General features: G+C 31.5%; 1 protein-coding gene across 1 annotated transcript; it reads right to left on the reverse strand.

Moving 5' to 3' along the window:
- Nucleotides 1-493: 493 nt before the first annotated feature.
- Nucleotides 494-6,449, reverse strand: LOC124822601 (uncharacterized). Its single transcript, XM_047294623.2, has 14 exons — nucleotides 6,095-6,449; nucleotides 5,343-5,440; nucleotides 4,912-4,998; nucleotides 4,697-4,820; nucleotides 4,518-4,604; nucleotides 3,328-4,029; nucleotides 3,005-3,147; nucleotides 2,727-2,924; nucleotides 2,493-2,583; nucleotides 2,237-2,402; nucleotides 1,813-1,923; nucleotides 1,630-1,729; nucleotides 1,137-1,207; nucleotides 494-838 (listed from the first exon to the last, which is right to left on the reverse strand). The coding sequence occupies exons 1-13, from the start codon at nucleotides 6,269-6,271 to the stop codon at nucleotides 1,147-1,149; spliced, it is 2,145 nt and encodes a 714-aa protein (XP_047150579.1). The 5' UTR covers nucleotides 6,272-6,449; the 3' UTR covers nucleotides 494-838; nucleotides 1,137-1,146.
- Between the last annotated feature and the right edge of the window lie 4,945 nt (nucleotides 6,450-11,394).

An 11,394-nucleotide genomic window follows, 5' to 3' on the forward strand; every position in this document is an offset into this window, starting at 1 on the left:
ATTAACATTTGGTAAGATGATGATAGTTAAAAATTATTTCATTACGATATTATAATATAGAACTATATTTAGATATACTCATATTAGATATCGAAGTTATTATAATACCAACATTAAAAAAGTTAATAAAAGTAGTAATTATTAATGGATATATATATATATATATATATATATATATATATATATATATATATATATATATATAAACGAAATCTGAAAAAGATTGCAACCATGAAATAAAATTATTTAAAATAACTTAAAAATTATATAGAAAATAGACTGACTACATGAATAGGTATAAAATATTGAGCAATATAAATCAAACTCACCTTTAAAATTTGTAAATAACTCAAACATTGGACCCCTTTTTATAAATAGAACTACTTATCATAAACAACTTTCCCAACTAATCCCACATATATGATGATAGATTGTAATCAAATAGCTAGTAGTAAATGAAAACATAAAGCTAATATTAAGGTAAAAGATATAATTACTTAAGAATATTTAGAATGCATTACTTTGCAAATGATGTTTGAATCCATATCGAACTAGTTAAATGAAGAATAAGATCACTACGAATAGTAATTACATCGAAACCTATGTCTCTAATGTTTCTATCAAAAATAAACTTCTAGCTTTATGTTCCACTTAAACAAGACAGAAGAACAAATTCATATTCTAAGTTTTAACATAATCACCAACTTCATAATCTTACTACATGTGATTGTAGAACACAATGATGAAGTTCCCTTTTGTACAAAGAACACAAAAATCGGTGGAACATAGTCAACTCTCAATCTAAAACGGTCAAGCATAGAAAGATGTGCACCAATACCTACAAAACACTTTCCATGATATTAATCATATCCACATATTTTCAGAACAAATAAAATATATATCAAGCTACAAATACGCTAGCAACACAATATTATTAGATAAATTTACATAAGTCTCATAAATACAACACCAATACTCCATGAGTGAAAGGACCTGTATGCAATCTACCTAAAACAATGCATTTTGGCCAACAATTATGCTCTTATACACTACATGGGACCTCTTGCAAGTTAGATAAATACTTGAAGCAATATTAGATGTCAAGTAAACTCCGGATTAGAGATGGCAACACTAACCATAAACATCCTACAAACTTGCTTCAGTTAAAAGCACGTGAGAAACCTTGTGGCTTTTCAGTCTCTTAGCCCTGCAACAATGGTAGAAAAGAAACATTTTTATTGCTTACACCTGTGGAGCATCAATTATAGGACAGAAAACTACAATACCACTAACAAAAACAGATATTTAGACACGTGTTCCCCTCTCCTTCCCTTAACACAAACAATTGGGTAGCTGTGATGTAGTCGACAAATGTATTGAACTAAAATGTAACATGTAAACAGAGCATTAAAAATTGTATATCAAGATTAGTAGAAAATATCACATTATAAATCTGCAAGGTGATCACCCTTACTCTTCTCTAAACATATTCAACAGACTCAAGCTAGCTTTGGTAACTATTTACTGTCCTATTTATTGACAAAATACAAAGAATGCAAGCTTTCGAATGCCATGTACAACATCCAAAACCACAAAAGCAATCCACTTAACTTTAAGAAAAGAACTGACCTTGAGTAAATATACTTATCAACCTCTTCCTTCTTCTCAGGACCATAAATAAACCAATTTTCTTCAGGTGAAGAAGCAGTTTCATCTTGTATTTTCACATCTGCATGTTGCTTTCTTTTAGAAAACTTGCTAGAGCCCAAATCAGAATGGTATCATCATTTCAAATGGATTTTTGAGAGTTACCTTGCAAAAGAACAATACATTCATCATTATAACTTTTCAACTTCCAAAAGACCTTTCCATCATTGTCCAAAAACTCAGGCTTTATTCTCATCGCATCAGAACCACGTTTCTCTGTAACATTAGAAAAACAAATGATAACCATTACAATAGTGAAAAATACTAAATTCTTACAAGATATAAAACAGGATGTACCCAAACTTTGCATTAAGAGCATTAATTTATTTGTGAATCCAATTCCCAGTCTAGATTTTTTGAAAAATAAATGCTTTGCCGCAAACAATCAATTTTCCATAAGGAAATGGTGAATTTAAACCAAATAGAATTAAAAACCTTATAGGATGTTGCATAATTGAATGTTATTGGCATTATGTGAAAACATTAGACATCATAACATAATGATTAGTTCACAAACATCATATCATACCTTTTGGAAGTGCACCCTTTAACTTCAGCACCTCATCATGAGCTTGAACCACTTCACTTTTTAGCTTTGCAAGTAGAGAATTATGCTTCTCCATTCGAAGTGGAGTCACCTTTAACATAATACCTTTAACCGTCTCCTCCTGCAACTTCTTCCTAAGACCCTTCTCCTATAAATAGGATGCATACAAAATTACAAATAAAATATAAGAGCAAAAAACATCTAGATACAAAGAACGTAAAACCTTGCTTGCTGTTACCTTATCCACAGCTTCAGCAACCTTGAATTTTGCTTCTTTCACATCTTCTGCATGTCTTGAATTTTGATCTTCAATACAACTCCTCAATTTGCTGGACACATTAAGCACATTTCCAACCACTTTAAAACAAGATTATGAAGACAACAGGAAAAAGAAAAAGATTGATAGTGGTAAAACAAGAAAACAAGCAAAATACACAGTAAAGCTATTTTCTCATATACATGAAACACTTACTTAGTGCCTAAAGCTTTATCACAAAGAAAATTCAACAAAGTGAGCTTCCTAGACAAATCCAAATTGTGATATCCACTTGTGCCTTCTTCAATCCAATCCAAAGGAAAATCCTTTATTATATGATCAGATTCAGCTATTAAATCTTTCAGAGCTTTCAACCATGAAGTACCTCCCTTGATAGCAGTCAAGGATGGAGACCTAAACCAAAGTAATACAAAAATTATCACTGCCCAAACTGTAAACAAACAAATCGATCAAAGATATAAGGAATAACTCACTCATTTTCTGAATCAGTTAATATCAGGGTCAACATTCTAATTTGAAATTGAACCACCAAGGTGTTTTGTGCTCGACGCAAATTTTGCTTACGTACCAATTCTCGTAACATGGCCTCAGCTTCTCCTTTCTTGACATCAAGAGCCTGAATAAATTTATAAACAGGTAAATGTGAAAAAGGACTTCATAAAGCAATTATGAATGGCTGCAAAATAAGTCAGTGTAAAACAAGAATTATATATGTAACATGCACTATTATATCTGGAGTATATAATTTAATGTTACACAAAATATAACCCTCAACAAAATTAAAATGGGGGCATACCTTTCCAAATACTCTGCAAAACTCTAAGAGCTGCAATGCATTCCCAACATTTTCAGGTGGAAGCTCAATGTCCAACACTTTTGTTAACTCCGCTCCAGGAGGCAAAGGAATTTCTTCTTCAGTTTTATCCATCACCAAGTTCATAGCAACACTTGCAAACCTTGCTATTCCCACTTGGACTTTGGCACCAGCACAACTATCTATCGGTACAGTACTGTTCCAATTTTCAGCATGCATATGTTGCATATTTTTCTTTGGAGCCGAAGTCACTGAATCAATGATATCATTTGAAGGATCCACAGAAATAAGGTGATGATTCCTATAGTCCAGTATTTTCACCCCAGACAAAGATTTTCCTTCAACACCAGTTCCTAACAATATTTTATTGTGGCAAAATTTATGGTTGCTATCTACCTTTGTTTCCTTTTCAGAGACTTTTCTACAAGCTTTGGTGCCATCACTTGCATTTCCTTTTTCCTCATTTGGAACTTCTTTGCAAATTTTACGCCTTTTGTGGCTCTTCTTTTTGCCAGCACTATCACCATTGTTCGCATTCGATATTTCCTTTAATTCTTCACGCTTTGTTTTCTTAGATATTTTGGTTGAATTCTTCTGAGTCTTTACAGGGTCAAGCTTTAAACTACTGTTTCTTTCTGAAGAGTTTTCCTTCTCTATTTCCCCCGAGAGAAATACTACAAGCTCCTGAAAAAAGAAGAAAAAAAGAACATCAACGAAACTCACCAGAGCATAAGAAGCTGTGATTCATGTGTACAAGTATCACATAAGACACAATGATATAGGTAAGTATGACTATCTAAAAAGAAAAAAAAATGGATACATCATTATGAATTAAACAAAATATAATTATAAATTACTTTTATTTTATTAACTTATTTTTCTTGATTTCTAGACTTTTGGTCATACAGATTGTATTTATATTGGTGAGCCATCATCAAAATGTTATTGCTAGTCTTTAATTCGTTTTTTGGTCATACAGATTTTTGGTCACACACACACAAACACACACTACAGTACGCATTTAAATATAACTAATACAAATTAATCCAATAACACACACACACACACACTAGAAGTTTTAAAAACAAAAATGAAGATCTCATACAAAGGCACAAGTACAGTACGCATTTAAATATAACTAATACAAATTAATCCAATAAAAGGTATGGTACCTTCTCTGATGCAATTGGTTTCATGGGTGAAGCAACTTTGCAAGCTAGAACTTCATCAAAACTTGAACTATTAATATGTTCATGCTCCTGATATCATTAACAAAGCATGAATTTTCATTCATAGGAGCTTCTTCAATCAGAAAACATAAATAAACTTGCTTTGAAAGCAAAACATTCACCATGATGGATCCCATCTCTTTATACTTAGAAGTCTTTGCTACAAGCATTTCCGACACGGATTTAAACCCAGTTGCCTTAGCTGTATGAAACAGTGGACCAGTAGGTAATTCACCTCTTTTCTTTCTGAAAGGAGCACTCATCTTTCAGAATGAACTCAAGATACAAAACCAACTGAAAACACAAAGAAATAAAACAAAAAACAAAAGAAACTCACCTGCAAAAACTGCAGTTGCAAATGTTTCTACATTTTGGACAAGTCCAATTGTCCAACTGCTCTACCTCTTCGGCATCTTCTCCATATCTAATTCACCGTAGAAAAATCCTTAGAAGGGAAACAATCAAATATTCACCAAGGTACTCTGTCAACATATTCTTTGTGGTTTTATTCTACCCGCAGTAATGCGATAATTCCTTCATGACAAACACATTGGAAAACTGATTTTTAAAATTTTTGGAAACCAACTGGTTTATTTGGATACTTTTAAGTTAAAACTACGGATATCTGGAAACCCTTGGAAAGTTAAAAAGTAATAGCCATGAACATGGCCAGAAATAAGCTTAAATTGAAAACATAACTCACAAAAAAAATAAAGCATTTTTAAGGATAAAAAGACAACCCGAGGTTTTTATAGTGCGGAACTTAACCTATTCAGGAGGCACTTGTGACAGAAGTTAATGGAACAGGGCTTCCCATTCTTCAAATTCTTGCACGATGCAGAAAAATCCCGTGTTTTTTGCCGGCACTTAACACAGAAAACAAAGCAAACAAAAATGTTATAATCCGAATAAAGTTCAAAATCTATAAAGAAAAACAAACACAAACTGAATCATACACAGAAAGTAAACTGAATGATATCATCACCATAATTATAAAACCTATCAACCACAATTTCTTTTGTCACATTCCCTCACGCACCCACATCCAGATTTCACCCTCTCTTTAAACCACTGCACCCTCACAAGAAAAAAAAGAAATGAAAACAGAAGTAACAGTCATCATCTCTTCACAAAACTACATCCATCTTGTCAAATGCAATAAGATAAAATCACTAGCAACATCAAGCTGATAAAAAAAATATATACCAACAACAAAGGTCACTAAAAATGTTGCACAGTTGCAAACTGAAACTCAATGTATACAATTAACTCATCTGAAACAAGTATACACAAGCCTATTCACACGTTGGCAATACAACAACATCATTCTTATATAATCTCACCCCATCAACCAAAGTTCTCATTTTCCACGTAATTTCCACTTTCCCTCACATACCCACATTCAGATTTCGCAAGCTCCACAAACCCCCAACACCCCACAACACAAAAAACACAGAAAAAAACGAACGGTCATCACGAGAACTCAAAAAGACACAAAAAAGGAAGAAGAAGAAATGTACCTGGTGACAAGTTTTCCCATTATCAGAATCGTAGATTCTACTTCCCACAATCCGAACACCGCGAGAATTGCACCTCTTGGGCTTCTTCCCACCGGCAGCAACGAGGTTCATGTTCTTGTGCTGAGCAGAGGAGAACCCAGATTCAATGCTGGAGTTAGAGATTGCCGTAATAGCCATTGGAGCTTGTAAAAGCTAACAACACAGACACACACAGCTGAAGACTTTTGCTTGTTGGTGGGTTTCAAACCAAAGCTGAAGTGCTTTTAGCAGCAATAAGACACTGAAATTGCGGACATTAATAAGGGTTTGTTAAAAAACTGTCACCTTCTGTTTTGGAAACTTTTTTTTCCCTCTTCAATGGAGCGGTGGCGGGAACAGCAAAAGCGAAACAATTTTTTGATTTGTGTGGCCAAATTTGAATTTCGCAGACTTTGAAATTGCAAATTTGCACTGTCTAGTTCTTTTCTTTCTCTTCTTTAGGATACAAATGGAAATGTGACAAATATTTTTTTCTACTGAAATATATAAAAGCAGCTTCATTTATTATGACATAAATAAATTTAATTTCTGACATTAAAAAAAGAGAAACGGATATGAAACTCTTTCTAATGTTATTATTTAAATTTATTTCAAATAACTTTTTCCATCATTTTAATGTAATGATTAAGCATTAATTTTTAATTAGTCTCTCGGACGTTTTTTTCACTTTTAGGGTTGTTTTACATAATAAAAAAATACAATAAATCTTCTTAATTTTAATAAAATAGCTGAATATTTTATTTTACTATTTTTCTTTTCATTTAACACAAGAAATAAATATATTTTGAAATTATTTAAAGATTAGAAAATGTATAAGGGTATTAATCAATGTGATTTTGAACTATGTAAATAATAAATAAATAAAATTTCTCCAGAAATTTAGCAGTTACTAATTTCTAATCCCAAATTACTAATTTCTCTGCAACTCAAACCCTAACTTCTGATTTACCCTCTCACAGCCACGAATCACCCTCTCACTGCCACGTATTACCCACACAAAGCCACGTAGCTAACTTCAGTCCACCCTGTCAGCTGCTCCGTTAAAAACTTAACGCCGTTTCCAAAAAGGACTTGATTGCACACTTTTTTACAAAAGATGGGATCACATTGAACTTCTAAAAAAAGGTGGGACCACATTGAACATTGGCCCCCTTTCTAGGGACCAAAGAGGTATTAAACCAAAAATTAATCGTATGATTAACTTTTGAGAGAATACTAATTGTAACAACCTATATCACGATAATATACATATGTTCCGTTATATTATTATTCGACAAAGGTGTTATAAAACTAACAATATTTCCAAAAATATATATAATACATTTATATTTATCCAAAATTTAGACCAAGAATTCTATAAATTCCATGAAGTTTAACGCACATTTTACATAAGTTTACATTTTTCAAACGTTTTAATTTTAATCCAAGGGACCTTTCAAGACTTAAAATTCAGTTTGAGAACATAATAGAGCATATAAGTAATCAATTATCTTTAAAACTTTTAAAAGGAGAATCGAAATAGCATTTACTTTATAAATTGCATCAGTTATGAATTCAATTTTACTAATTCAACCAAAATTATATTATAAATAAATTACAACTCAATATTCATCAATAATATTCAAAATTCTTAATATAAAATTTTAATACTTCTAAATTTTGTAAATCTACTCTAAAGATATTACATCTACAAACTAAATAGGTCATCACTATACTCAATATAGTAAAGACTCAACTATTCAATTTTAATATCTCAATTCCTAAAAAAAGTCTTATTTTTTGAAATTTCTATTACTTTGAATTATTTTTAGTTTTTATCATTTCATTCACACTCTCCAACGAAAATATAATTAGAATAAAAAAATTATAAATAATGACAAGAAAAAGAGTTTATAAGAAGATAAAATTTAGATATGAATAGTTAATCATTTTTATACTCAAAATAACTTAAATTTTATTATATTTTAAAGTAATAATTATCAAACTATTAAATTATCTCATATAACCAATAATGTCTTTTTTATTAATTACTAATTATAAATAATGTTATTATCTTTTGTTTCTACGAGGCTCAAAAGGCATATTCAAGAGTGCAGTTTTATAAAACTTCTTAAACCTCTTTGTAACAAAGCACCTAAATTCACACTTATTTTTTTGTCATATTCACACAATATAACTAAATTTGGATAGTTTGGTATGTTGAATATTATTTATAATTTTGTTGTTATTTACTATGTTATTATTATTCTTATTATTTTAATAAGAGCTCTTGTTATTTTAATAAGAGCTCTTGTTATTTTAATAAGAGCATAGGCCCACGACTCATATGCTACTCCTATAAATACAACTAGTATCCCCTAAAGATACTCATTTCATAATTACTCTCACTTCCACTCTAGATCATAACTTAAACATCGAAGAGTCTTTATAGGTGGATCTTCCTCTCTCAACAAACAAGGAGTAATTTCCCTATCAAAGGATCAACCAAATCAAATTTGGATCTCATTACTTGTCCCAAAGGCCACTCTCAAGATTTGGTAAGAAAATTAACACTCACCATGAGGCCTAGTAAAACGTTTCCCCGACCTCACCTTTCAATGGTCACTACCAAAAGTTTTGTGAACTCTCCTAAGACATAGAAGTCAACCAGGTAACCACCCTTTCCCAACAGATGTAAATGCTCATACAACAACAAGATGAACAAATATAGGCAACATGATGCCAAACTTGAGGCCATATGCGTCCAACAGCAGGCCGATCTGCAACAGAGGATGATCGGCCTCGGGAATGACATAATATTCCAAAGACCTCGTCTGAATCAACAAAGGGAAAGCCACTAGAATTCCTACACTAGGAATAGCCTGTCACCACAATAGAATTCACATGGGAATCAAGATCACTCCCCTCTCGTGGAATTCCAAGCAGAACAATTGATCCTCGAGCATAAGGAATGTAAAAATGTCCTTGTCACCCTAACTCACATTAGGTTTATAAACACCAGAGTAGGTGAACCTGGCATCACCACAAGGATTCCTTAAGACTCGAACAAGAACATGGCTTACAAAGATACTATGATCGATATGTAAAGTCTGTGGAATCCCAAGACTCCACAAGTTATCCTGGCAAGAGACCAACTTGGCAAGAGACCAACCTGGCAAGAATGTAAAACTGCTAAAGAACGCACAACAAACTATAACCCTAGGGTCGACCACGCTATGAAGTTTCACCATTTCACGCCCGAAGTGGCATAGGCCTGAATCCCTAGAGGAGTTGTTGTGAACATCTAGAAATATGATTGAATAGTCGATCCGTCTTTTACCTTTTGAACAATTGTTGTGTTTAAAGAAAGGCAAGGTTTGAATTATTGTGATGTATAACGTTAACAAAATTGAGGTTTTTGTTTCCGCGATGTTATATTATGAAAAAAAAAATTGACAAATTTGTATACTTTATTATTTAACACATGACATTCGTGTTACATTAAGTGTTTAACACATTTTTTTCTACATGTTTTTGGAATATTACTTGAGATCTTAAGGCTTTGCCAAAAACATTGTCTCGACATTTTGATATTCTTATCTGTTTGAGAGTTTAACTGATTGTTGTTTGGTACAATATAGTTTTTGTGTTTAACATGACTCTCATAGACGCTTTGATTCGGGAATCGTTTGGTGTTGCGTCTCGTTTAATTCTAAGTATTTTTCTAAAGCTTTTCCTATGTTAGTAGATGATTAGGGATTTTGAGCCTACTAACACTTATGTTCCTGTCATTATATTCTAGTTATAGCATCTTCAACTTCTCGTTTAATGTTATTTTGTTAAATTTTAAAACATATGAGAGAGTTTAGTAGACATATAAGTCTTATACACGATTTTTTCTTAATATTAGACAATTCAGTCTTATAGACAATCTTGTCTTAACACCCCCTCCTAGTGTTTTTCTTGTAATTTCATATTCATATTGGACCAAGCTCGACCCTTTGGCATAGGACAATTTGACTCAACTTATGGTCCGACCTGACTCAATTCAACCGGGTCAGCTCAACTCGACCTTTAACTTGAGTCAAATATTTAAAAATTAATTAAAATTTTGTAATTGAGCCAAAGTTACTTTGATTTGACCGTAACTAGCTTGAAGAAATTAGAGAGTTTGGACTACTTAAAACCTTTGTGTAATGGACTAATTAAATAAAAACATACCTAAAAAAACTTACCTTATCCATGAGTCACAAGTCAAATTGATGTCTCTAGTTATAAGAGGAGATAATAAATTGCATCATTAACATAAACTTGAAAATAATATAAGTTAATTATCTCCTAAGCTAGGAGTTTTATATAATATATAGAAATATATTTTTCATGACAATCTTTTTTATAACAATAAACCATTTTATGAACAATTATCTCAATAAATGAGAAAGAAAAAGACTGTCTAAGTGTGGACGTGTAAAGTAATTACTGTCGTAATGAATTGATTGAACGAAAACTACAACATTATGAAGAACAATTGCAATAATTAATTCAATGATAGCTAAAATTTTCTTTGGGGTTCAAAAGGGAGGAGTTAAACTGTGGTATCAGGAGATTTACAAGTACTCTGTTTATTATGAAAAACTAAGTTTTAGCCTTTTCTTTGCACTGTTACAAATTGATAACTGTTGATGAAAAACACAATCTACCTAAAACATTTTGAGAATATAGCAGTGGCTGTTATATAAGGGGAAACATATGGAGGACAATCCCATTCCTCAGTGTTAGGATTCTGAGTGAAAGTTTGCTCCCACGTTAAATAAGTATGAGTATAAAGAATACTATATAAAAAGGCAAATTTATATATTTATTATTTTTAAAGTTTTTCGTTAAAACTGATATTTTGACTTTTTTTTTATAAAAAATGCTTATGACTTATTGAATTTACTCGACGAATATGGATCAAACACAGGATTTGAAGTATGTGTCGTTATAATAAAAATGGCACTACAAATAGGTTTCTTTACGTTCTTTGTTTTAGGTTTCTAATAGGAGACTTTGGAATATTACATTTTCTTAGCCAGAGGACATAAGAAAAATATTATTTGAAATATCTAAATTTTTAGATTTATTTGATATTATTCTTATTTTTTATTTTTAAAAAAATAAAAAAATTTACATTTTTATAATCATTTTATTATTATACTCTATATTAAATAAATGTAAAAAAGTGTCAATACTATTACACATTATGAAAATAGAGACAACAAGTGAGAGGTGGCCAAACAAAC

This window comes from Vigna umbellata, chromosome 4, assembly GCF_029865625.1.
Source record: "Vigna umbellata cultivar VRB3 chromosome 4, Vumbellata_1.0, whole genome shotgun sequence".
NCBI classification, from domain to species: Eukaryota; Viridiplantae; Streptophyta; class Magnoliopsida; order Fabales; family Fabaceae; genus Vigna; species Vigna umbellata.

Bases quoted from the DNA above. Each gene is read 5' to 3' on its own strand.
- LOC124822601 (XM_047294623.2), bottom strand. From the start codon at position 6,271: ATGGCTATTACGGCAATCTCTAACTCCAGCATTGAATCTGGGTTCTCC. The intron at 2,925-3,004 runs GTGAGTTATTCC...ACTTTGGTTTAG, and splicing joins TTAACTGATTCAGAAAATGA to GTCTCCATCCTTGACTGCTA. The intron at 2,403-2,492 runs GTAACAGCAAGC...TCCTATTTATAG, and splicing joins TTGCTGAAGCTGTGGATAAG to GAGAAGGGTCTTAGGAAGAA.